Source organism: Streptopelia decaocto (assembly GCF_964273445.1).
Source record: "Streptopelia decaocto genome assembly, chromosome: 1".
NCBI lineage: Eukaryota > Metazoa > Chordata > Aves > Columbiformes > Columbidae > Streptopelia > Streptopelia decaocto.
The window spans coordinates 51,876,888-51,904,661 of record NC_138663.1 but is presented as its reverse complement, the minus strand read 5'-3'; the positions used below and the strand labels follow the sequence as shown (position 1 = coordinate 51,904,661).

Genomic DNA, 27,774 nt, shown 5'->3' with positions numbered 1-27,774 from the left:
TCCAAGGTAAAGCATGTAAATGCCTGACTGCATTTTTAACAACAAAAACTTTCTAGTATACCTTATTGATAGCTCAGCACCCTAATGACTATCCTGTAAGTGAGATTCTACTGAATTATTTCTAATGCAAAATGCTACCGTTTCCCAATATTACAGTTCCTCTGCAACTATACAAAATATATAAACTAGCAATGTAGGTTAACCTTTCTCTGACAGTAAATTAAGAGGAATCTTAGAAGCAGTTGTAAGGGTGGCAAAATGAGAAGCTTTGAAGACAGACAAAGCTAAAGGAACGGGGAAAAAATAAAAAATCTTCATGACATTGGCATATAACATATACTTAGGATAAATACTAAATAGTTCAGACCAGATGAATAGTCATAGTCACGAGAGAAAGACTTATTTCTTTCCAGCAGAGAACATTTTGATTATATCTAATCTATAAAGAACCGAGGGCAGACAGACACAGGAGAAAAAAAAAGGAAAGACTTGAGAAGCAGAAAGCATGGAAAAGTTTAATTGTGTGAGATTAGACAGAAGTCTAGTAACAGATTACCTATACACCTACTATTTTCAGACCCCAACTTGGTAGGCACTCTCTTATATGAAGTAGTCATGTCATGTGTACAGTAGTATGTGTCAAGTCCTATGTTACTTTATGGAGTTTAAAGAACTATCATATCAGAAAGAACACATTCATCCCTTCAAAGTGATTTCATTACTATGGTACCTTCAGTCCACAGAGCTGGAAGATAAACAGGGACTGCAAAAAAAAAGGGCTGCTGAAAATTCAATGATATTCATTATGAATGGTAATGATGGTCTCAATGTACTTCCTAGATGTAGTAAAAAAGCATAGTAATATACTTTTTACATTCTTATTTTTCTAAATGACTAATGAGTGACTAAATTTATAGATAGGTAATGCAGGGACAAGACTCATCAACTGCAATATGCCTGTGGCTGATATTGTGAGTTTCTTAAATGAATTTAAAACATTTCTTCTCTCTTGGCTAGCATGATGACTGCTTCTCTATCTCTAATTGCTAAATTGAGGCTGATTTAAAAGGAACACTCACATTTGTACATTACATAGATGTGTACATGTAAAGTTATCTTTCATCATGAGCTGGATATGAAAGTAGTAATTAAAGATATTTTTCATATAGATTTAAAGAGAAGCTGAAGCATTATCCCTAGATTCTTTGGATTAGAATTGCAAATTCTCTTGAAACTTTACAAATGAACATTAAAAGACTTAAACCTGAAAACTGCACATTTTAAAAACAAGGCTTTCAGAATCCAAATAATAGCACTGAAGTTAATGGTTATGCATGAAAAATAGACCTGTTTGTTTACAGAATGCATTTGCAAAGTCATTTTTAAATACCATCTTTTTTCTCTGACACCCTCTAATTACACTGGAACTGTGATGCTGCCAAGAGTTCTCTTTTGTGTTTGTAGCTTTATTTTAAAGGTTCTCCTTAGCTCCTGGCAGCTGCTATGAGTCAGTGTACTGGTTTTACAAGGAGGTGCATCAAAGACAGCATTAAATTGTGATATAGTCTATATGAACCAAAAAACGAGGTTGCCATTTGGTGACAGACAAAAAACAAAGTGAAGCTGCTAGGGTTTATGGGGAGCCTTTGACCTGTATAGACAAAAGTAATCATGTGTTCAATAGATAATGCAAAAAAATCTTTGTTTTCCCTTCTCAAAAATCTATGGAGTGAGTCATTAAATGCCTGCATATTTTCTTAGAATTGCATGGAAGGCAAAAGGCACGGATGGCAAAAGGCACGGAATTAACGACAATGTGAAATAGAAAATATCTCTTTCTCGTAAACAACTTATTTCACAAATGAAACAACACTGCACAATTGACAGACTCTAAATATTTTCCCTGTATTTTATATGCAGCTTTAAAAACTTTTATATTGGAAAAACCTTGATAAGTGGTAAACTGCCACTGTAGATAGTCTTGCTTCTCATGACATGTCTGCATAAAACCAACACAAGAACTGACATTTGAATCAAGTTTGAGCCAATGAAAGTCACATGAAAAAGGTACTAACTTTTTCTTTAGTCTTCGGTCCTTTTCTGCTTGGGTTCCAAGTTTGCCTAATCCCAGGGATTCCTGAGCTGCTGCCTCTGTTTCCATGTAACCTCCTGGAAAACATAAAAAAACAAACCCCACCATATTTTCCCATAGCTCTTTCCCAGTTGTTCCCCTCCTCAACCCTTCAATCACCGTCCCACCTGCCACCATCATCTATGTTTGTTTCCTTAAGCCATGACATCTGGTGTTTATGGAGAACATCTATCACACACAGAAGTAAATTCTGGCAAGTGTTTGCTACATGGAAAGGAGTAAAAGTAGAGGGAAAAACTGTTTCCTCCTCCTTTTGTTTAACAGAAATATATGAGAAAAGCACCATGGTGTCCTTTGCCCATTTTTTTTTGCCTCCTAATGCTCAATCTCATGGTTCTAAGTAAGCAACACCCTCACAATTTTTTAATCTTAGTTGGCAAATGTACAAACAAAAAGGTCTTTAAAGAACTGTTTTGACTTCATTTTGCTCTCATAAAGAGTCTTAGAGTCTGTGATGTATTTATCCCTTAGAACATCCAAGCCAAAGATGATGAAGAATCCACCAGAGAAGTAAAAAGCTTCCCATGTCTCTCTGGAGGTGTCTCAAAGACACCTAATTCCTGTCAGAGTGATGGGAACTTGAATAACTTCCACAGAGTGACAACAGAAGCTTCCAGTAAGCAAGGACGTGTGGATAAAAATAAAACGGTATTAAAAATTAAGGACACAACTGGTATTGTATGATCCATGGTGATCACACAATATATCCACTAATGTGACTTTCCTGGTGCAGAAGTGGAAAGACGCTCTGATTTTTTAGCATTGCCTGGATTGAAGGAAGAAGAGACCTGCTCAGAGGAAGGAAGGAAGGACGGAAGAAGAGACCTGTACAGTCTCCTGCCTCTGGCTCCATGCTGTCCTCCCATTTGCACATGTATGTGTGTGGACAGAAGGGCTGCAGCACTTCTTTGAAGGCTGCTTTCCTCCTGTCCTGCTATTCAGAAGGTAACTGGCACAAGAAGGAAGACAACAGCACAGTAAATGCTGGTGCTTGACTCCATTTGGCAATGGCAATTTCTTATTTCTCAGCTAACCAATAGTATGCAATTGTAGAGTGAAATAGCATCGCAGGTTTTTACAAGTCAAATATACATGCACCTCAATCAAGTGAGAACAAAACTTACTGCTCTATCATGTTCGTGATATTAACTTAGAAAAGCCTGGTTTTAAGCTGACCTTTCAAAGCAGGTGTAGATTTAACACTCCTGCTTGTCTAGACAGATTTTTTCATTGTTAGAGGACACTACTTTTGCATGTCTCATGATGAGAATGATGTCTCTAATCACAATGCAAAGAACATGACCCCGTGCTTTGCGTTACTTTTTCAAAGTTTAACAGGGTATTTCAGGAAACATTTCTTGCTGACTCTGGAGTAAGTTTTTAATTTAGCAAACTGCTGTATCAATGTATCACACCTTTCTGAGAGAGGGCAGCTCGCAGCATGTTAGAGATGGTACGAGTGCAGTGGAATGAGGGTTTATCACAGATCGGAAAGTATTCCTGGTGTAATGGACTTCACCATAAAACAAACACATCTGGCCCTTTGAAGAACCCAGGGTACATTGTACTGGACGCAGCGATTGTGTTTGTCAGTATTTTAAGCACATAGATGGCCACAATAAATGTTTGCTAACACAATGACCTTTGCAAACGCCACAGAGATCAACTTGCCTGCGCAGGGCTAAAAATCCCTATATTGTATTGCTTGGTTTAGGGACTAGAAAATTTAAAATGTAACATGGGAAGAAAATGTAAGTGTCTAGTGTTGTATTCTGCAAGTGAGAGAAGACCGGATAAATTAAAATCAAGCAAATAAATAAATAAACAAAAGAAAAGGTGCTCATGCTCCCTGTAACATTCTTTTTTCCCTCTCTAATAACTAAAAGAAATCTTGAATAATGTAGAAATCATGAATCAAAGAAATATCTCCCAAGTCATGAATTTGCCTTTGAACAATAATGCAAATGGTTTAGCAGAGATGTAAAAGTAGCAAATTATAAGATAACAAAACTGTGGCAATTTTAGTAGTTGAAAACTAATAATTTCAGAGTTTTGCAGGGAACGTAGAACAAGGAAATCTTTTGCGTGACAGCCTGGGTCTGTTGAAGTTAGTGATAAAACTCTGGAGGTTCCAATGTTGCTTCTTAAATAAGAGTATATGCTGCATGTGATTTTAGAGATACAGATTGAGTTACAGAAGTGTTATGCGTACTTACAATGTATGATATCACTGGTGTCCCTAATACCCTTTGCATTGACATGAAGTTTTAAAGTGATCCTTTAAGCGTAACTGTGTGCATATGCAAATATGAGTTTAAGAAAACAAATTAATGTTTCTGATGCTCAAAATTACATTTATTACCTCTTCAGTATTTGATGTACTATTGAAGAAAAGATATTTTGCATATTCAAAAATATAAGTATTATGTATCAATAGCAAATTAGAGTGTTTCATTTAAGCAAGGAAATAAATAAGATTCTTTTATAGATTTTGCATTATAAATTTAGGTTATGAAAACCATAGAAATATACTGCAGTGCAGTGATCATAGGACTTACTATCTAGATTTCTGTGTTATAGTATTTTACTATAAATAGATCTATTAATCATATAGCTGCACAGATGGTGTACCCATCATGGAACTGTTTCAAGTACTACCATGATGGCTATTTGTTAAATTTTGTTTTTTCTTTAAAGTACTGCCATTGAGTCAAAATTGCCACTCCATTTTTCCCCCCCTTTTTCGGTATCTTAAAAATTAAGATAAGAAAACCTACTCTACAAGTCAGCTGCTCAATGTCATTTCAATTTCTAAAAATATTTTGCCCATACTTCTTGGTCAGTTAGCAGTCCTTCTGTTAATTTCATACATGCTTATAAACCTAGTTTGCTTAACTAAAATCTGCATTATATTGATGTCTTTGCTGTTGAGCTAAAAGATTGAAGTTACAAAAATTTCATTTAATTGCAAATCTTCACTAACATATCTTTGCAATTTCATGTCCTAGTGTTGAGAATTACAAATAGGCTCTATCCAATTATTAATCATGTGGGTATTATTAAGAAATTAATCTATTGCCAGATTACATTGCTCCTGAGACAATTTTTGCAGTTATTTTACTTGTGTTCCACATTGTAAGGAACTGCAGAGAAGACCAACATATTTATTACATCTTTGTCCTCTATGTTCCTGAGTTACTGTGAAATCATAGATTATTCTGCATAATCCATCAGTATCAATAAAACTGGTTTTATGGAATGTAAATCTGAATTAATAATGCAGTCTAAAGTTATAGAACTCTCCATCCCTGCAGATGGTGACATGCAGGTGTATTTGAGAGACTCATTTAATAGATTCTGAAATACATTGCACTATGAAAAAGACTCAATAAAGCAATTCATTCTTCCCATAGTGAGAAAAAAGGGAATTAAAAAAAGAAAAATAATCCAATCACAATTTAAGAACACAAGGTTCTCACAGGCAGTAGGGAGAAATGTTGGAGTATAAATGGAGAATGCTCAGTTACTTGATTTTACTCTGATACTTTTACCTTAATATTACTTTATATATTCTTTACGATTTCAGTCATGGGTCTGTTAGCTGTGATAAGGACATGTTTTAATATGAATTTAGCTTTTAAATTTCAGGCTTACATATTACTTAAGCATTTACAGTTACTGCAAACTCTGAAAATTCCTTTACAGGGGCTATGTGGTGAACAAGGAAGTACAAATTTAGTGTCTCACAAATTCGTACTATGCGACATCTTTGTGACTAGGAAAGAGCTAGTATTTCTCTTTTACTGACACATCTATACCAATTTGATCCTTGCATTGGCATGTGTATGTATGCTATTGTTAATATAGCTAAATCAGATAGCCTAGCAACAGAGATGGCAGCTAAGGCTACGAGCCTTTATTGCAAAGCAACTACACTTACTTGCAAGGATCTTCCGTATCACATAGTTACACCCATTATAGTGGTTTATTACTTACTATTTTCTCACTTCCTCTTTGTTTTGGTTGAGAGTACACTGTTAGCACTTTTACCCTAATTCAAGAGATTATCGAAGCAGCAGTAGTTTCAATGAAGAGGATGACTCCAGTAATTTGTGCCAGAAGTCTCTTTTCATTTGCATTATAGTCATAGCAAACTCCTGACAAATATAATTGGTGATAGCAATGAAGTTTAATAGGAAGGTTCTGTCAGACTAAAGACAAAAATAAGCAAATTGGAAAACTGAAAAGAAGCTAAATTAAAAATGGAAAAATGACTGTGAAATGGTCATCTTGGCTTGTTACCACTAATTCCTTACTGAGCTGTCCAAGTCGAGCCTTCTCTTTTTTACCGAACAAACGTCCTATTGAAGACTTGATTCCTTTCTTCTTGGGAGCTTTGTGCAGGGAGTCCTGGCTGCTATTGACACTGCCAAGACCAATGCTTTCTGGCTCCAGCGAAGCAGGCAAACTACTACAAAATGATAATAAAGACATGGAAAAGACAATGTCAAAATTTGCAGGTAATCTTTTATTTTCTTCTGAGCAGCTCTGTAAACAAACTAATTGGTAATATTGGTAATAATATCCCCACAAGTGACATAATCACATCTTCTTCCTTAAATGATTTAGAAACATGAAGAACTCAGGTTATTTTGGAATAGTTAAACAACAAGATTTGAAAATAATAATACAAGGTAAACCACTGAAGTACCAATTCAAGTTAACATCATCTTACCTTCTGGCATCATTGTGGTATGAAGAAGGTAGGGTATGAGTCATTCTGATAGCTCTGGGTGTTGGAGGAGGAGAAGTTTCACATTTGATTGTGGCTTTATCTTCACGCCCATCTTCTTCAACTACTGCAATCTGGGGGAGAGAGAGACTCCATTGAGAGCAGATGAGTTTTTCGAGAAAGTTTCAACATATGCCGCATGAAATTGTCAAGTGAACTGAAGCATGTATGGATTCAAGTGCAATTTTTTGACCAAATTGTAAGGATTCTTACTTTTGAAATAAGCTATAGGGAAAGACCAAGTGCCTAAGTATGGCAAGTATGTATTTGAAAGAAATGACATTTGGAGAGGAAATTAATTGCTTTTATGACAAACAGGTTGATCCAGTAAAGGTCTAAACATGAAAATAACCTTATACATGACCATGCCTTTTGCATTAAGGAGGATTATTTATGTAAACAAAGTTTCTTAGGGAAGTAAGGGAGAAGGTAAATACAGAGATAAACAGGACCATTCTCTCTATAGCTTGTTAAGAGAATGGTCAGAATGCTTGAAAATAAGCATGAACAAACCAGACTTTTGTCACAGCATGTAATGATTTATCTTAAATTTCTCCTCTCATGTAAAGATAAATGCCATATGCAGTGCCATTTCTCTGAATAAGTTTATGTTACCCCAGAAGATTTCAAGCAGTCTGACTATGGTTTCTCCAGCAACAAAAATGGCCAAAATACATTGGAAGGTAATTCTTTTGTGTCCAAAATTTGTTTTTCCTTTATTTTTTGTGCTTCAGAGGCTACTACTTGCAGATATCACTGGTGGGCCTTGATTCTGTGACTCATCCGTGACCTTTGCAAGATTTCCCAGGTAGGAGTAAAATCATTATGTTCATGAAAAGGAGCAGAGGAGATGCAGTGGCTGGCAAGGAACCCAGTTATCTAAATAGCAGAGGAATATGATAAATGTGTTCTCCCAAACTTAAAAAAAACACTAAACCACAACAGTGTCATACCTTTCTCCGATGTTTCCTTAGGTCGCTTGGCTTAGATTGGTAACAAATGCAGCAACAACAAAGAAAGAATGATTAATAAATTTTATCTGAGAATAGCAAAATACCACATATTCATTCTTCTCACATTCAGAAGTGGGAAGCAGATATTTTGTGAACTTAATAATACCATATTATATACTAATTATACACTTGGTGGCACAACGTAAGATAACCCCTGGGAACATAAGGTAATCCCATTCTGGGAAAGCAGTTATTTTTTCTAAGGTTACCATCTCCTTCATTTTCATAACCTTAGAAAAGAAAAGGAAATTGCAAGCTTACAGTAGCACTTGTCATTTTTTGAGTTTTCACATAAATTTTCCACTACCCTAAACACAGAGTTTGTTTTCTTAAGTTTTATCTAATATTACAAACACATCAGTGTCTCAGCAAGTATAAACACAAAGTATCACTAACAAATGATATGTCTGAAAAAGGGGTAATTCTTTTCAGTTATCCCATGGCAATGGGAAATGATGGGCATTTTCAGTCAATGGATAAAAATTCATCCGTCTTCTGTAATGCAGCACTATTTGGCAGAAGAAGGCTGCTAGAATGTGTCTTGTTCAAACCTCTTTTCATTTTTATCTTTGGTAGATGTCTCATGCATTCAAGCAAAGCTGAAGAAACTCTGCAGAATTTCTTTACTACCTGGGCCTGTGCCATGGAAACTCATGCAGTCCTGCTCCTCCACGATCATTTGGCAATTTGGTCTCTAGAGAATAGACCTCTACAGAGCTCTTCCAAACTGATAGCCCACTGCATCTGTCACCAGCCACTAAGGAGACATTCAACTACTGCTGAAACTGCAGGGCAGGCATGTCCTGAAGTGGCTGATGTGTTTTCTAGTGAGGGTGAGCAAAACTGTGGGCTGCGCTGCTGAGGACACAGTGGGGGGTCACCTCTATGGCTTAGGATAAGTCAAGAGTTCAACTGCAACTCAGACAGACACATCCATCTGAGCTATAGCACAGCTATCGCTGGATGTCAGCGAGGCCATGGCAACCTGAAGTGAAGAGGCTTTGCTGTCATTTTGTATTTGAATCTGATGAACCTATGGTTCCACAGCTACTGTGTCCAAATCAAGGCAACCAGGCAGTGCAGGTATGTGCTGGAAAGTCAGTTTAACCATTGCCATTTATTTGCAGTTTAAACAGTCGGTGAAATGGAGCCAAACTCCATATTCAGGAAGGTGCTGCTCTGGTGAAGTGGGTGGCACCACGGTGGCCTGTGCATCCAGCTCCTCTGTGACAGTCTGTGCCACCAACATCTTCATTTCTGCTGTTCAGCAGTGGGAACTGGAGGCAGCAAGGAATCATTGCCACAGTCTGGCACAACTGCCAGCCCTGACCTCCTCTTGCAATAAGAAACCACTTTAGTTCCCAAGAAGGCAGCAAACACCATCCCGAACTGGGAGGGGTAGAGGTGGATACAAGTAGTTATCAGTTCCCAGGAAAAGAGCGTACTCAGCTAGATGATGCTAGACAAAAGTCCCCACTCTCAGCTGAGCAGAATGAATGCCTAGGCTCCATTTCCAGCTGTTCTTAGCAACCTTCTCAGCTAGAAGAATGAATTTCTGCTTTCTGATTGAGATCAAGGCTCATTTCCCCTCTGCTGGGAGGCTCCACAGGGAACCAGTGCTGCTGCTTCCCAGGAATGGACCACAAGGGGACATTGCTGTCATTCAGATTATCAGGTAAACAGCAAATAAAACAATGAGGTTGCACATATCCTATTCTCCTACCTGTATATACAGATCAGCAGAGAGGGCTGCTTTGATTCTCTCCTAGTGCTTAAAGGGATGAATTCACCCAGGCTCCAAACTAGTTTGTAGTCCACACTGAACACTGCACCCTGCATCTACACTCTTAGCAGTATCAGAATTGTACATCTTGAATATGTCGACACATACTGTTTTCACTTACTTGACTGTTGCACTGTTTCTTTTGTCTAGGACCAAAATAATTTTCTTTGCAAATTCCTTTTCACATCAAACCAGACATTTCAGAGTCTCTTTTCAAAGGTACAGCAGTGTTAGAAATGCTTTCCATGATAATTTGATGGCGTTATATCTATTTATATGTGTCACTTTCAATGTTGAAATATATTAATTTAATGGATTATTGGAAAACAAAGCACTTATTTCAAGTGCTTAATATACTGTCATAAAGTATAGATACAAAATGCTGCAAGTATAAAGGCGTATACCAAACATAGAAGTATATCCAGATGATCATATATTATATGATGTAGTAGAAGGTTTTAATGTCTTCTAGATATTTCTTGAAGGTATAAACTCAGCAATAGTCCCACATACTACTGTGTAATAGCTGTACTACTTCAGAGCTTTTCATTAGTAAACTTTTTTTACATATCAATTCATTACAATAATTCCAGTGATCAGTTCTGTTTCTCATTAATTCAGCCTGTGTGCTGAAGGTCTTTGATCCTCAGACAACTATGCCCCTGGCAAATTATGGAATACTCAAAAACACAATAACAAAACCCAAAACTGCCCAAACATCCATATTCTAGGGAATTTGCTATCTGTATGTTTGATGAAGAGGTGAGTAAAGAATTAGAGAGATGAGCCATTCATACAGTGAAAAGATGAAGTATTTAATACTAGAAAGATCTCATCTAAAACTTGCATCACAAAGTTTCTTACCAGCGTCATAACCCCCATTCTGTCCATCTCCCTGGCTGGACTGCGAGGGGTGAGTTTAGGAGTTGAGTGTCCGCTGGGAGGAGATGAGCTTGCAAGTGACGATGCTGTCACTGAGCCAGTAATGGAGGTACCTTGGTGGACTCTGGCCAGATTTAAGCCTTCCAGACTCACGCTGGCCACTCTGTTCTCTATCTCTTCGGCACGCAGTTCTGTCGATTCTTTCTCTTCTTGGATTAACCTTATTAAATAAAGGAACGTGGTTTATTTGTCTCTGCATACTCTGGAAGCAAAGCTAAAAAGTGTCTCATGTCAAATGAGATTTGGAAGTAAAAGGAAACAAAGATGAATATTGTAGATCAACTCAAAAATAATATCGAAAAGTGTATTTCTTAATCACCAGAATTACAAAATTATTTTTCTTAATTCCTCTGTCCTCAAAAACTGTTTGAAGAATCTGCCCCACAACAAGACTTGCCATATGACATCTCAGGAAGATTGGTTCCTTTACAAAGGAGACAGTACAGGGGAGGGGGAGTTAACAATCCGATTTACCATAGGAAACTAATTCCAGTCTTAAGTTGGCTTCATCTGATTTTCTGTTGCTAAAGCATGGACACAAATGAAAATGGGCCTTTAAGTAGGGAATTGCTAAGATAATCCATATTAATAAAACAAGAGATCATGCAAAACAATTTACCCATTTCATCCCTGCAAACTGATGAAAAAATGACAGTTGTTTCTAAAGCATTGTGGTTTTAAGTGTATTTCACTAAAACAGCTCTCTTGTTGGCAACAAATATGTTTCTTAAGCATATAAAGCCTCAATAGGATTCTTCCACTGGGCTCTTTAGTTTAAATTTTAAGGCTCTTTAGTTTTAGTTTTAATTGTGATTGCACATAGAACGGAAAAATATGTTTAAAATAAAACATTTGTTTAAAGGTCCTTTGTCCATAAACTTGTGCTAAAAAGAGTGGGGTTTTTTTTTGTTTTGTTTTTGTTTTTTTTTCTGTGAAGATGAGGAAAAAGCACGAAGGATCAAGGTCAAATCAGAGCATATGAAGTTTGGGGAGGCTGAAACTGTGAACCAGGCTTTTATGAGTTAAATGAAGCAAGTACAATAAATGAAACCATAATACATTGAAAATATAAATCTGCAAATTCCTGTGCTGTGATAAATCTTCTTCTCCAACATCCATTTCAAAATTCCTATAAAATGTTTACAGTTCTTTCTGAAATGAGGCATGGCAGGAACTTAAAGGCAAATAATATTTTCAAAAGGAATCATGAGTCTTTTTAATTTTAGTAATCTATATTCTGAAACACCTTATATAATAAACCAAATTTAAACCAAACATATTTTTAGCTCATTTGATATCTCCAATAATTTGATAAATCTTTACAGTGTTTGTGAAGAAAATAAAACAAACAAAAAAACCCCAAGAAAATGTGAAATGTGGTAAAAATTTATAAGATTATGCTTGTAGAATCATTTTCCCTGAAACACATTAAAAGACGAACACAAAATTAGTTACCTGGTTCTTTAATAATGATGACAATGGTAATGAAGGCCTATACTTCAGTATAAGCTTAGCAGTAGGGGAAATAAACTACTCTCAGTGGACCTTCAGCAGAAATGGCTATACACAATATGCACCCTCGCTTCCTTTTTGACATCAAAACATACTTGACATTTAAGTCAAGCGCCTGTGTTAAGTAAAACAGTGTTCTGATTCAGGATGGCACAAATAATATCCCCCTATGTCACCTGCAGGTACAATTTCTTTTGAAAACCTTTTACCTCATTACCTAATTACTTGTTAAATTGTCAAAATGCTAGTATTTTTTTAAAAAACATATTTGATGTATCTACAGCCTCCTGAATTGGTCCATAGTGCTGAATTCTTTGCAATAACAGAAAATATGGATAAGGTTCTCTATTTTACATACACCGTTTTAAGGAGATTTACCTTCCCAACAACAAAATTCCTCTATGTCTCTCCATCTTGATGGCTGTAAAAAGATATTTTAGAAAACAGCACAGCACTTCTGTCTGAATGAAGAAATTCTGGGAGTAGGGAAAACGCAAAGCTGTAGATGTGTAACAAAAAGTCTCCCCTGTGTACAGAAAAGTTCTTAAAATTCAATATATTCCAATAGGTTCTCTCTTTAAAGTTATCTTGCTCAGAGAATGACTGAGATGTGGCAAAAGGTAATCTGGTTTTGATTATATTTCTAACCAGTATTTTTGTCTATAGTATTACCAGAAAGTCACAAATGTATTTAATAATCTCTTCCATCTCTTTCTAGAGAAACACACATTAATGAGAGGATGCTTTTCATACACTAAGCTTTTAAAAGTTACTCTTCTTGAAAAACACATAGGAATGCTTTAAGCCTAAGATACAGTTTAGTTTATAAAACTCAATTAAAAGATGACATTGGATTCTCTATCACTCCATTAAATTTGCATAGAAATTATTAAGATACCTTCAATTCACCACCTATTTGTAAGAATTATAGCCCAACATGGAGCATGAAAGATCACATTCTATGCCTCCATAGAAAATCAAAACTTTGTCTTAGAAAATGTGGCTTATATGATATGTAACACAGGAATAATTATCAGAAGAAAGCATGAAGAGCACTGAAATAAAACATTTCTTATAGGATGTCATTAATGAGTAAGAGGAGTCACACAGAACAGTGAAAAAGACCTTGAAAAAAGGACTATGAATAGTGATCTATCAAATCTGCCATGTGCTAGCCTTCTCTAATGTATTTCTCTTTAATTGACCATGAGTTCTTTGCTTGGAACATTTTTTTAAAGAAATTTCTATGGTTAGGAAATAAAAAGACCATTGTTATCTTCACACAATCAACACTCTCACATGAAGAGTGGACACATTATTAATATTTTAAATGTACAAGTGGTTTCCTAATTGTTATGAACAGTATCTGAACTCATGAACTGAAGGAAGCTTGAAGCTGTAATCACAAGTGTGTCACAGCCAGTTCAGGCTACTGACCTGATTTCTTTATTGATTGCATCTAGCTGCTCCTGAAGCATCATGGCCAGAGTTTGGGCATCAGAATGGCCGCTAGGGGACAGGAGGTCCATGGAGCTGAAAAGTGTTTCTCTGTCATCATCATCGATGTCAGACATTTCAGTGTCGCTTTCAAATGGATGGCTGCTCAAAACGCCAATCTGCTGAGTCCTATTCCACTCGTGATCGCCAAGTGATTTTACCTGAGCAGGAATTAGGATGTATATGGCTTACTCCATGGAAAATAACTACAAAGTTGACCTTCTATAAAATGGGAAAGGAAAGCAAGTAACATTTAAGAACACATATTCAACGATCAATATTCCATTAATATTTGAAATGTTACTGCAGATTACGTATTTTCACATAATTTCTAATGCTGTGTAAAATTAACTATCAGGAAAATTTATACAAAAAGATACCCAGAAAAGACAGACGGTCAAATATGCTTGAACTTTGATGTCTGAACTTCAGCCTTTTCTGCCTTCATTTTAGTACAACAGTACTCTTGTCTAAGTATGCCTAGAAAAATAACCTGCTACTTGGTGGTATTCGTGTTTTTTTTGTTTTTTTTTGTTTTTTTTTTTTTGGTAAGTTTAACAGCCTGAAATACATTATCTTATCAGGGAATATATGAGAAGAAATTTGGGATTAACCTTTGGTTCATCTCTGCGTACTCCCATCCGGCCCCTTCTAGGTCGCCTTATGACTTTAGTTGACCGATAATCAGACTGGCTGTCAACCAGTGAGCCCACAGAATACCTCAGCTCTGCTGATGTGTCAAGGTGAGGCCTATAAAAAAAGTCATGGAAGTAAATTGAGAGAGTAATAGTAATAATAACAGCAACAATCCAATGACCTTCAGTCTAGGAACACAGACATATGTTTTTAAACAAACAGATTACTATGTATCAGAATAAATGACAAAAACATGACACAAAATATAATTTATAAGTGAAAACTTGAAATAATGAGAAAATTAATGAAGAGAATAATTAGAAAAAAAAACACGCTTTGATTTTTCAAAATGAAGGACTTGCATGGTAAAACTCATTGTCCAAAACTACAATACAAAAAAACAAGAAGATTACAGGACAAGATGATGAACACAGCGGCTGTTCCACATCCTATCCTGTATATTTTCCTTCCATTAATTTCCTGAATAAATATGCTTGAGGGTACTGCAAGCATGTTGCATGTTCACATGTGAGGATATCTATAATACTTTCCTACTGTAAATGTGCTCTGCATTATGAAAATACTAGTGAACTGCCCTGCAATATATAACATCGGTTATGAATGATTCATATTTATTTGATGATGCCTTTGAGAGTTAACACATAAACAATCTCCACATAAAAATACATGAATAGCATGCTTATAGTAGAAAAATGAAATGTAACAACTACTATACTAATAAGACAACTAAATATGTATCAGTTTATAGCAGCTCCTAAAAATATTTGACATTTCACTACCTATAAGAGCATAAAACAAGAGTTTAATGCTGTACTTACATCTTCTTTTTTAAAATTTGCTTACAGTCACCTACAGAAAACTTAAAGGCTTCACAACAATGTTAATAATAAGTTATGGGAAACAAAATAGGAGTAAGTTTTGTTCTTTCCTCACTTTGAAAAGAATGCTGTTCAAGAAAATGATGGTTTTATTCCTAGACATAAATAAGCTGAGAATGTCTGCTTTCCAAAATGGGCAATGTAAGTCAGAAAATCAGGTATATCTATGCTGAAAACCGCAGGTTGTGTGACTGTTTTCCTGAGCACTAGTTATGTGTCTTATTCTAAACATAGAGATCCATCTTTCCTTGAGAGTAATTTAATTTGAATTAAAACATACTCATACTTGGTAGACTTAAATATTGGTCTCAAATTTCAAACATCACTTTTATTAAAGGTAAAAGTGAAAGACAAAACATGGTAACTGTGACACCAGTATATTGATAAATGGGAAATGTGAAAACATCATGATAAATGCGAAAGCCTCTACTACAAGCTACTTTGACAGAGTAGTATGAAGTAACATAATTACTGTCTAGTGTTGTAAGTCCTGTGACAATTCTAAAAGAATAATGGAAGGATGTCAAGCACTAATACAGTTTGTTTTATAAAAAATAAATACTGTAAGAAAAAAAAATAAAAAAGACGTACCTGAATTTCTGAAATGTGACTATGTGCTATAGTAATAAAATTGGATATATAAAAATGTCACAGATACTGAAAAATGATTTAGGTTTTAGATAAAGCATGTATCACAGCACATACAGTTGTCATAAATGGCCTCTTCTGACAAGTAACCAGTTTATCTTCTCTTACGTTTCCATCATTCCCAGTAGGAACATCCATAATATTAGAAAAAAATATTAGTTTAACCTTTAAATAATTCTCTAAAACTCACTTTTTTCATTGTACCAAAAATACTTGACAACAGTTGGGCTACAAATATCCTAAGCCCTCCATCTACAGCACCAGTCAATAATCTTTTCACAGAATCACAGAATGTTGGGGATTGGAAGGGACCTCAAAAGATCATTTAGTCCAATCCCCCTGCCAGAGCAGGAACACTCAGATGAGGTTACACAGGAATGTGTCCAGGCGGGTTTTGAATGTCTCCAGAGTAGGAGACTCCACAACCTCCCTGGGCAGCCTGTTCCAGTGTTCTGTTACCCTCACTATGAAGAAGTTTCTTCTCATATTTAAATGGAACCTCCTGTGTTCCAGTTTATACCCATTGCTCCTTGTCCTATCATTGTTTGCCACCAAGAAGAGCCTGGCTCCATCCTCGTGACACTCATGCTTTACATATTTATAAACATTAATGAGTTCCCCCCTCAGTCTCCTCTCCTCCAAACTAAAGAGCCCCAGCTCCCTCAGCCTTTCTTCATAAGGGAGGTGCTCCACTCCCTTAAACATCTTTGTTGCCCTGCGCTGGACTCTCTCCAGCAGTTCCCTGTCCTTCTTGAACTGAGGGGCCCAGAGCTGGACACAATATTCCAGGTGCGGTCTCACCAGGGCAGAGTAGAGGGGAAGGAGAACCTCTCTTAACCTACTAACCACCCCCCTTCTAATACACCCCAGGATGCCATTGGCCTTCTTGGCCACAAGGGCACAGTGCTGGCTCATGGTCATTCTGCTGTCTACCAGGACCCCCAGGTCCCTTTCCCCTACACTGCTCTCTAAGTGGGTGTTCCCCAACTTATACTGGAACCCGGGGTTGTTCCTGCCCAGATGCAAGACCCTACACTTGCCCTTGTTATAGTTCATTAATATTTTTCCCACTCAACTCTCTGGCTTGTCCAGGTCTGACTGGATTGCAGCACAGCCTTCTGGTGTGTCAGCCACTCCTCCCGGTTTGGTGTCATCAGCAAACTTGGTGACATTTGCTGTAATAGAACTTTGCTCTGATAATTGATAATACTTGGTACTTTGTGGAGAAAGTTGGCAGGAGAAAAGAAACAGCTCAGGTTCAAGTCTCTGGCAGCAAATACCTTTCTGCTAACTAGCTTCATTATTCTTCTGCTTGAAGAACAAACTCCTGCAAATACAGAACTGAATATGTGCTTAGAACAATAAGTATTTAATGCTGATACCTCTCTATTTCTGACAGGGCTGGTAGCTTTGTGAGGTGAGGTCATGGAAGGGGAAGTATACTGTTTTGAGGGAATCTGCTGAATTCCCAAGACATTTAGACAGCTTATCAAGTTCAAACAGTCCTTTGACAAGAGCCAATCAGACTCCTATTCACAGAGTACAAGCTAATGATGATCATCTACCCAGCAAGAAAGGCTGTTTCAAAAATATCTCTGCTGTTTTGTTGGTTTGTTACAACAGGGCAATAGTCTGTATCCTTGCAAGCACTCTCAAAAACACCTACACTCCCACAGGAACAAAGACATGAACAGTTACAAGCATCACATTCTGAATTTCATCGATTTACAATTCTCCATGTGTAGAAAAATACTACTCCAAGACACAGTAAAAGGTTGAGGGATAAACCATGTCCAGGTACCGAGCAATATGTCTAAGGAAACAACGGTCAGACAATATCTGATGCAACACAAAAACTATCCAACAAGAATAAGTTTAGAGGATTACAGTGCTCTGAATTTAATCTAGGCCCTGGAGCTTGGGGTGCCATGTTTTAAAAGTCAACATGTTGCTTGTTCTGAAAATAGGACATGGCACACAACTATCAATAAAGTAATGATTTTTTTAAGAAGGATACTTTTAGGTCAGAAGGACTTTCTAGAATTCTAAATTACTTCCAGTTGTTAGTAGCTATTTCTGTGTTATCTGTCTCACTATTGTTCCCATATTGCTTTTCTGCCAAAAAGAGGCATAATGTTTAATTGTCAGATCTTTCTGAATACTGCCTTCTTCACAGCTAAAGTTCTGTGGTCTTATCTTACACGCTAAGCAAAGCTGAGTTATTCCATGCTAATTAAAAAAATCATTAATGTATAGAATAAATAAATATGATAATAAATACATTGATTAGTTTCAGCATTAAAGACAAGGGTTTTGATATTATTATTGAACTCTTCTGGGAAAAACTGAGTAGCTGGATGTACTTTCGAAAATATTCCACAATTAAAATGACTTAAAAAGACTTTCCTTAATCTCAGTAATATTTAAGTGTATACTCATTTCTATAAGGACCTGTTTACCTATGAAAAAAGTGAAAAGCAGCAGTAATAATCATAGCACAGATATTACATTTTTAAAGAAATAAGTTATTTTTCTGCATAGTCTAAACACATCCCTGTTGTAAAGGCTCGAAACTTGTATTTATTTTCTATTTCAATGCAAATTGAGGAAACTTTCATCATTAAATATTACCTTGACAATGTGGGTTCAATTAAAGAACCAGCCCTCAATTTCATTTGATCCAGTTCAGATCTCAGTTTCTCAATTTCTTCTGCAAGTCTTTCCTGGAAATGAAAATAGTAAAATACACTTACTTGTGATACAAAATACTTTTACTTTATGAGATATTGCTCTCATAAAACTAAACAAGTAAGATAAAACAAATGTAGCACTGACTATATAAGAAAAGGCAGCAAAATTGTTCAAGTTTCATTATTGTCAATAAGAGATGCATCAATAAAAGATTGTATAGCATACTTTGGTGTTCTGCCACTAGCTGGAAGTGATTGCAGGACAGGTTTGTACTTCTAACTTAATTTCTTCTTTTTAAACAGCTAAGGTCAGGAAAAGAATGAGCACTGATTTGGGCTCGAACTGCACCCTCCATGCCAGGTACAGCTCAGCATGCGAAATGCCATTTGGCCTTGAGAGAAAGAGGTTGTGTCCCAGCTTTTTATTTACAAATACAGATATAGAAATAGAGAGAACCACATTTTAGGTGCTTTATCAAACTGCAGCTTCACAGGTCGCTCTTGGCGATTGATGAAATCCCAGTATGAGGTGCTGCTGGTAAAAAATGACAATGCCACCATTTTTTGGAATCAACTAACCAAAGACTGTTGACAACAACCACAAGGGAAACCAGCGCTGTTCCCAAATTCTACAAAGAATTACAGTCTACTAAGAAAATAAAAAGAAATAAAATAATTTTAAAACGAACATAGAGAGAGCATGGGATGAAGTAAGGCTGCTGTTTAAAATGTTCGGGATTCCAAAATACTAGGAAGGAAAGGAATCTGCACTTAATTAGTATCAGATTCAGTAACTGTTATTACAGTATTTTTACACAATTTCTTCACTGAATAGAATTACTGAGACTTGGTGGTAACTCTGCTTGTATCATTCGCTAGTTATTTAGAGGTTATTAATATTTGGTGTTATGTCCATCTATCTGCAAATTGCTTAATCAGTTTTTTCATTGAGGTGAAACAAATAAACCCTTAAAAGTGGGAACTTAGAAGCTCTGGAGACAGATGTATGTGGTTGTGTGTAAAGAGAATTCATCTTCAATTGCACAGAGCAGTAGTGGAGGTGTTCTATTTCATTTTCCACCCTTAAGTAAGAATCACAGAATCACAGAATGTTAGGGATTAGAAGGGACCTTGAAAGATCATCTAGTCCAATCCCCCTGCCGGAGCAGGAACACCTAGATGAGGTCACACAGGAAGACGTCCAGGCAGGTTTTGAATGTCTCCAGAGTAGAATCAAGAAATATAATAAATACGAATATCTTTGCAAAATACTTTTGATAAAAATGTAGATTCTTATACCAGTTTTTCATCTTTGTCTAGAGTTGATATGCACACTCAAGCCAGAAAATAGATGGAAAAAGAATTAGGCACTGTATTCACTTCCACTCTGATAATATTAAAACAATAAAGTTATGTTGGAGATAACATAATCAAACAAAATGATATAAACTTTTGTTTCAATTGACACAGCTTTAGAAATGTCCTTTTTGTCATCTACCTTGATGGTGAACTGTGATTCCCATTTTGCAACAGCTGAATCATCTTATAAGTGTGGTAGTAGAGAGCAAAAATTTTATTTATTTTAAATGCCCTACAAGGTCCTTTCTGGGACTTTAGTCTATCTGCCTTTCAACAAGGTTATCTGAATGTAGATGAAATTAACAATTTATTTCAACAGATACTTTTTTTGTTATTTTTCTTGAAGTTCTTAATTTTAGATGTGACATGATTTATGAGCACCGGATGGAGCTACACTTTTTAAATTCTATACAATCATTTTTAAATGGACCTGTCACATTACAAAACACTTCTGTGAATCTGAAGGCACATACATTTGTCTGTCCTACTGCACTCAAGGCAAGTATAAATTCAAAATAAAATCCTAACATTTGGGATTGGAATAAATATTCATAACTAATTTGACTGATTCACTAAACAGTAATGAACAGCAATGAACTAAGAAAGGCCACTTCCAGCTATATTTAGCATAATGCCACTGCACCTGTTAAGAAGAATTGCATAGAATCAAACACTTATGTTCTTCACTATGAGATTGTAACCAGTTATGCGTACATCTCTGTTAAACAAGAGTATTTCAGAATCAAAACTGATAGAACACAAATTCCAGAGCCAGTTGAAATTAATATGAATTTTGGTACTGACTTCCTGGGGCTAGGATCTCAACCATGAACTTAGCTCAGAACAATTATTAAAGATCCTCAAAGGCTAGTTAAGACATCTGGGTGATTAAAGGAATTATCATTGATGCCAGGAAGATTTCACATGGTAGTTGTATAATTAATATACCATACACATATTTCCAAATAATAAATATATAACTTCTGTTAAAAACAGATATAATTGCAGTATTTTACAGTACCTTGTCATGTAAAGACTCTTCCAGATTTTTCCTGAAACTTTCAGATTCTTGAATCAAAACATTCTAGAAATTAAAAGAAAAATAACCATAGATAAACCAGAAAGAAATTAGGGATATGTTAAGTATCAGATAACACCATATACATGTAACCTCCACGTACAAGTTAGCAACGTTAAGTAATGAATGAACTTTTGTATTCACTGGACTTTAAAATATTTTAATGCTTCAGTTTAAGTATACTTTAGATTTTAAACACTGGAAATAATCCAAATATGTAGGACCATGTTTTTTTAAGAACTGCACAAACTTTGCATTTTCCTTGAACTGAGCAATGTTTATACTCCTACACAACTATTTCTCCCAGATTTTTCTTTTGGCAGGCCTATTGCTTTGTATGATATTTAGTTTCAAGGATATAAGAGAAGTACATCCTCCGAAGCTTCTGAAATGTCCTTCTGAAAGACACTGAAAGATTTCCCTCAGCTCAAACCAAAGGTGAATAATTAGAAGAGGGAGGGATTAAGGAGGGTGGATATGAAGGTCATGGGATTTGAATTTTGCAGGTCCATTGTGTCTCACATCATGCAAAAACTCTAAATAACACTCCCTCTCCAAGGGTACATTCTCCTTCTCCTGTGGTGACAACATTTTACTCTTCCCAGAGGAAGCGAGGCAAAATCAGCTGGCTAAAATATGGGAATGAGAGCACATCCAAAATGTGACCACTCCTCAGTTCTCATCCAATTTCTCTCACTGCCTTATGCTGTGTTGTTCTCTGGTCCTTGACAAGCTCTTCATCAGACACCCCACTGATTAAATGAGGTCATAATATTCAGTATATCCAGCTCGCAGTAGTTCTGGAAAGATTCTTAAGTGCACCCTTGAATTAAGAGTTGAATCTATAAATTAGACCATATTTCTGGTAATATTTGTGAATACAAAATCAGCATGATGCCTCCATCCTGATAAAAGCAGAACAGGTTTTGCACAGGACAATCTTTATTAAGCTGAACTTCATACCAGCCTTTGCATCGTACCTTTTCTTCAAGTGCTGCCATTCTCTCTTTCAAGTGTAGCTGCAGACGCTCATTGGATTCTGTCAAAAGTCTGTCTACGGTATCTGATAATCTTTTGTTGTGCTCCTCATTCATTTTTTCTCTTTGCCTTGCCTTTAATGTAGAACAGAAGAGACAGATTGCTAGGGTCCCATATTAACCAGTACAGACTTGTATCATTATAAAATTAAAGAAAAAATACGGTAACCATAGCCATTTAAAGAAATTCCACAGGAAACATAATTACAGTTATTAATGCACACTCATTCTTATATCAGCGGAATATTTTGAAAGCTGCAACTAGATGTAAACCAGTATATTGATATGGCTAAGTAAAGTGGGAAGATGCTGCCATCACTGCTATAAATAAAACATTTACTGGTAGATATATTTGTTTGCTGGAGTGCATAATGTAGCACTATATTGACAAATTAAAAGAAGAAAAGTGCACAGAAATTGTCTGAAATATACATACTCTTTGAAGTTCCTGGTTCTTCTCTTCAAGTTGAGCTTCTAAGTGTCTCATACGTTCCTCAATATTTCCATGTCTTTCTTCTGCCTGTAAAAAAATAGAAAGACTCTTTCTGTAATTTAAGTGGCTTTGGAAGTCTTTATCTCAGTAAAGTTTAACCAAAACATAAAGCAAGCTACTACTAACTGCAAACTTAGTTTTCCGAAAAGAAACTTTATTTAAACAGGCAGCTGAACAGCATTGCTTGAAATGTGTCAGCTACAAAGGCCTGTTACATCCAAGCATCAGCAAAACATTGGAGTTATTTATGAGCAATGAAATCAGCCAAATGTAACATGCAGACTGTGCATGGTTTGAACACAAACCTGCCATCGTAAAATCGTAAGCTCCTGAAGCACTGAACTGCACGATGGTTGATTATCAATAACAAAAAGTAAAGAAAAAAAAAGTTAAAGAAAATGAAAACAAATCAGATGGATTCTATTTAGCAATAGAAAGTAAAGTCCAGTAGGACTACCTTCCTACGTATGGAGATCATTTCTTGTAGCTTAGCTTCCATAACATATTGATAATCATCAGATGAGGTAGAAGAGGTTGGATCAGACTAACAAGTCAAGGAAAAGGAGAGGGACAAAATTGAAAAATCAGAACTAAAGACACTGACACTGAACAGAACACAGCACAGAATGCTTAAAATAAAAGTGTGACTGAAAATTTAATACTTTAGCTGACAGATTTCTATATGGAATAAACTACACTGATACTTGGTGATTATGATGCAGTTGATGTGGAGAAACTGAAAATAATGGAATGCTAAAAAAAGCTATCAACCTACACATGAAGTTCAAGGTTAGTGATGGCTGGCTGATGACATATTACTACTGAGTGGATTCAGAGCAATACTATCTAATCTATCTATCTATAGTTTTTTGTTTGTTTTTTTTTTTTTTTTTTTAATTTATTTTTTATTATGGCCAACTAAGCACCAAAACAGGACTCTGTGAGGCCAATGTCAGAAAGTCCTTTATAATTCTTCTATAATTTTCTAAGAATGAAAACAATGCATAAATACCAAATTAATGGATTGGTCAGTTACAGAACTGTGCAATGTTATGGTACATTCCCTAATTTCTAGAAAACAGAAAGAACATCAAAAAAGACATTGCTCGAATTTTAGTATTCTATTTTAGAATAGACTACATAAGCCCTTTCATCCAAATAAACAATATGGTTTTGATCCGTTTGAAAGGATCCACCCTGGTGGATCTCTTTGGAAGTTCAAGGTCACCAGATAAAAGAAGAACCTATAAATAAAAATTCATTAATAGGAATGAAAAGTCATTACTGAGTACAGAAATGGTAATCCATCCAAAGATTCATTACTACTTCTGACAGAAGTTGATCTTAATCAGGTTGTTTGTTGCAAAACATGAATATTCTTGTTATTGTCATATCAAACACGTCTATGTTATAATTCAAAACGAAAAAAAAAATCTTAAGGAAAGGGAAATGCTATAATGGATTTGTTGCTATGGAAACAGGAATGGGCACAAGGCGTATAGACAATGCTACTGATGACTGAGTTGTGAGCTCGTGCTTGTCAAATGCTATTTCACTCTGTCAGATTTAGCATCTCTCAAAAAGAGACCTTGAACTCCATCTTTAGATGAGCAAACCTTAATTTGCACAAGAAAAACCAGTTTTACAACTGTATTTTTTTTTACTGAGACTGTTTTTCATGCTGTTGTCTACTAACACTTTATCAGAATAATTAGGAATAGATACCAAAGTGATTCCAGCTGTATATCATAGCTTAAAATTACTGATAACTGATAACCAAAAAATTAAGACAGAAAACAAACCTGTGGTCTTGAGATTTATTAATATAAATTGCAGCTTTTGATAGGAAGACATTCATAAGAGAAAATCCTGCTTTGTATAAATATAAGGGTAATGCTTAACTTTTAGGATCACTACTATTCTTTTCAGAGTAAGTATATTCACAAAACTCAGATTCTTGCAAAATTTAAGAGGAAGTCAGTGTACTTTGGAAGTAAGCTCATTTAGTAAGTGCACTTACTGTTTCTGGTCATGAAGTAGGCTTATTGTGATGTATTTTAATTTATTTATTATCTGAAACTTTTGTCTATTCATTATGATTTGGACCAGTGACAACCCCTTTATGATTTTATCTTATATTTTAGTTTTACATATCAGTTTGTTTTAGTACACAAGTGCTAATGCACGGCTTCCTCTCCCAATTGGATAAATAGGAAGACAGGATTAAAAAAGTTCAGTCCCTGCAGCTGTAGAAAACCAGACCACTCTAACCCTTCCACAAAATGACCAAGCCTTATCCTTCCCCTTTTTCCCTTTCTGAGTCCTGGTTGTGGTATTAGTTCAAGTTCTTCCATTAATGTGTCTCAAAGGGTCAGGAGAAGATTCAAAATCATCAAAGCTCTGAGCTGATGATGGAGAAGGCTTAAGAAACTCTACCTCTTTTGAAACTATTTTCATTGAGGGAGATATAGAACCCATTGGGAGTTTCATGCTACAAAATATAACTACTTGGAAGCTTCATTAGCTGACTTTAAATTTTAAAAGGAAATTACTTAATCTTCACTGCCTCTATACACTTAATTGCAGGTTAATACAAAATATGAAGATAACCAAACTAATAATTCTAAGTTCAAAGGGGATCTCATTTAATTCTTTTGATATGTGGTGCTGTCTGTCATAACCTGTTCTTGGGAAATCGGTCTAGCTAGCTATATCATTCACATTTATTTATCAAACTGAAAAATAGGTTTTCAGTCCAAACCATGCCATACATTATTCCTTAGCAGGAAACAGTCTTTTTCAAGGCATAAAATAATGGTGGTATTAGGCCTAGCTATTATTTGGAAGAAGAGGAATAAAACTATTAGCAGAACTAAAAGTTATCTGAATCCTTATATAGAGAACATTCTTGAAAGAACATGATGTTATTTTAAGGTTCTTAGACCTATCCAGTTCTACTGCTTCATAACCTTCTACTGCTTTAATAAATCAGTAAGGTATATGTTTAAGATGTATATAAAACATTTTGCATTATAGTTTTCAGTTATTTCATTAAGAATATTAAAATATTGAAAGATACATCCTTGCTAACAAACCTGCTTGAATGTGGCTCAGAGTACCTCTATTTTGTTTTCCAGCATAAAACAAAATAGAGTTGATCTCCAAACTCATCTCCCTTTACCTCTCTTTTGTAGGATGAAGAGACATTAAAATTGATTAAAATTGACTATGCCTTAGAATAAAAATGAATGTCACTATCCTAAACACTTCAAATGTATTTGATTATTCTGTGTTTCCTTTATGTGAATTTCATTTGTTCATTCCTAAAGTGTTATTCTGTATTATTCTAAAAGAATCAAATTATTTCATAACAGAGACATTAAACAGTTAGGCTCAACTGTTTGCCTGGCAGAGGACAAGCACAGGTATGTAGCCTTAGTACCTTCCCTGGGCTCTAATGCAACTTAGTGGTTTTAACCACCAGTTCTTAGGTGCCAAATGCATGTGCAGCCCCTGCAACAGGGACATGAATGAAAAGGGTGTTCTCTGTAGGGCCTGGGGAGACAGAAACACATGTACATACTCCTGCTTTGAGACCTTTCCAAACAAAAATAACCTAGCAATTCAGCTATTCCCTAATGGATTTGCAAATACCTCCTGCATAAGCTTTTCCAAGCCACACTGTTAGAATCGACACTCCACTGGTGGCTACACTTTTTTGTTGTTCAAATGTGTTATTCAGCTCCAGACAGTCGCACTGGAAGAGGCTCTTTAGGAGACTTGGGAGCCTACCATAAAAATATTGAATGTCTCAGTCTCTGTCTTGTGTCATGAGGCAGAGGCCGAGACACCAGCTTTAGTCATCTTGCTGTAGCAGAATTTCAGATACATGTGAGACAGAAGGAGCAACTGTGGGCTGTGAGATTCATAAAGAGAAACTGGATTTCTTCTGATCTGCCTTGCTAAGAGTTAACCGAGTTAAAAACTTGCTGAAGTGGAATTGCATGACTACTTCTTGGCAGACCTTACCCAACATTCTTCTTCTTAATATATGACTTGCATGCCTGTTCAACAGTACTCTGTACAGGAGGATTAGTAAAACACATGGTGCAGTATTCAGCAACTAGCATTTAAAGCATTTAACCACCACATTCAGTTATAAATAGATTTGTGAAGTTGTGCATTAGACTGGATTAAAAATATATGGACAAAACTAACAATGTCGGACCCCTATGAGATACCAGCATGAGTCTTAATGCTCACTTTGCACTCTATATGCTATGAAATAGCAAAGAAATAGCTAATATAAGCCAGTAATAGACAGGAAAATTTTACTTTGAGAGAATACCGAAGCAGCTTCTATTATTGCTCTCTAACCCTGTTAAAACTCTGCTGCTGCTCCTACTGCTAATGCGCCCACAAAAAAAATGTTGCTTTCACATCATCTGTTGCTGTTGGCACTGCACATTTTCTAGGCCTTTGCATCTCAGTTGAAAAAATAATCCAATTTCAGATGCAGAAAGCACCTGTACAGCACAGGTGCTATCATTTTTCTTCCTCGTGCTGAGCTGCAGGAACAAATCTAAAATTTTCTAATGGTACAAGCCCATTTCCACAGTTTTGAGACCTTGACTTTTGCACACCTGCGGTCTCCAGATTTTCTACTGGCTTCTTATGGCACACATTCCTTTAGCTATCCTTTGAATGAGTTAGTTATTCAAGAAAGAATGCCTTATTGAATTGAGCTATGCAATCCAAGGTGGAAATAGGTGACCAGGGTGACCGAGTCACAACAGCTCACAAAGTTATCAACTTGTTCATGGACTCACTTGTAACGCATTACAAATGTGACAAAATATGTTGGCTTAAGTCACCCCCTTTTCTGAAACACAAATTTTCAGTCACTAGGTACCCACTAGATATGCTCCTCCTTCATTCCCTCACTACCTTCTACACCTTGTAGGTTTAGTAACTCCTCCCATTTAGCTCTGTCAAACTTGCTTGTTTAATTTCTTCCTTCTATCAGAAGAAAATCTTCTGTAGAAAGGAAAGCATAAGAAGAGGGGTGGTTTGAGAAGACAGTAATGTATTGTAAATGTGGAGGTTTCTTGGGCTTCCCTCCCCATAGAAGATGTTCTCTCTCTCTCTCTTTCTTTTTCCCCCTCAGAAGATTTATCAACTTCCTTTCTCAGCTAACACATCATCCTCTCTCTCTCCCTTGTTCTCAGATCCATTTCTGTCTT

The 27,774-nt window shown here is 36.0% G+C and overlaps 1 protein-coding gene across 1 annotated transcript in view; it reads right to left on the bottom strand.

Moving 5' to 3' along the window:
- PPFIA2 (PTPRF interacting protein alpha 2) overlaps window positions 1-27,774 on the bottom strand; it is a 319,033-nt gene that overhangs the window by 33,914 nt on the left and 257,345 nt on the right. Inside the window, exons 11-22 of the mRNA XM_082043663.1 lie at window positions 22,989-23,075; window positions 22,475-22,558; window positions 21,982-22,113; window positions 20,945-21,007; window positions 18,506-18,597; window positions 14,306-14,441; window positions 13,632-13,852; window positions 10,605-10,842; window positions 7,898-7,927; window positions 6,888-7,018; window positions 6,469-6,623; window positions 2,076-2,169 (exon numbers count right to left, since the gene is read on the bottom strand). Of these exons, the coding sequence (XP_081899789.1) occupies window positions 2,076-2,169; window positions 6,469-6,623; window positions 6,888-7,018; window positions 7,898-7,927; window positions 10,605-10,842; window positions 13,632-13,852; window positions 14,306-14,441; window positions 18,506-18,597; window positions 20,945-21,007; window positions 21,982-22,113; window positions 22,475-22,558; window positions 22,989-23,075 (1,463 nt within the window). The remainder of the gene's footprint in view (window positions 1-2,075; window positions 2,170-6,468; window positions 6,624-6,887; window positions 7,019-7,897; window positions 7,928-10,604; window positions 10,843-13,631; window positions 13,853-14,305; window positions 14,442-18,505; window positions 18,598-20,944; window positions 21,008-21,981; window positions 22,114-22,474; window positions 22,559-22,988; window positions 23,076-27,774) is intronic.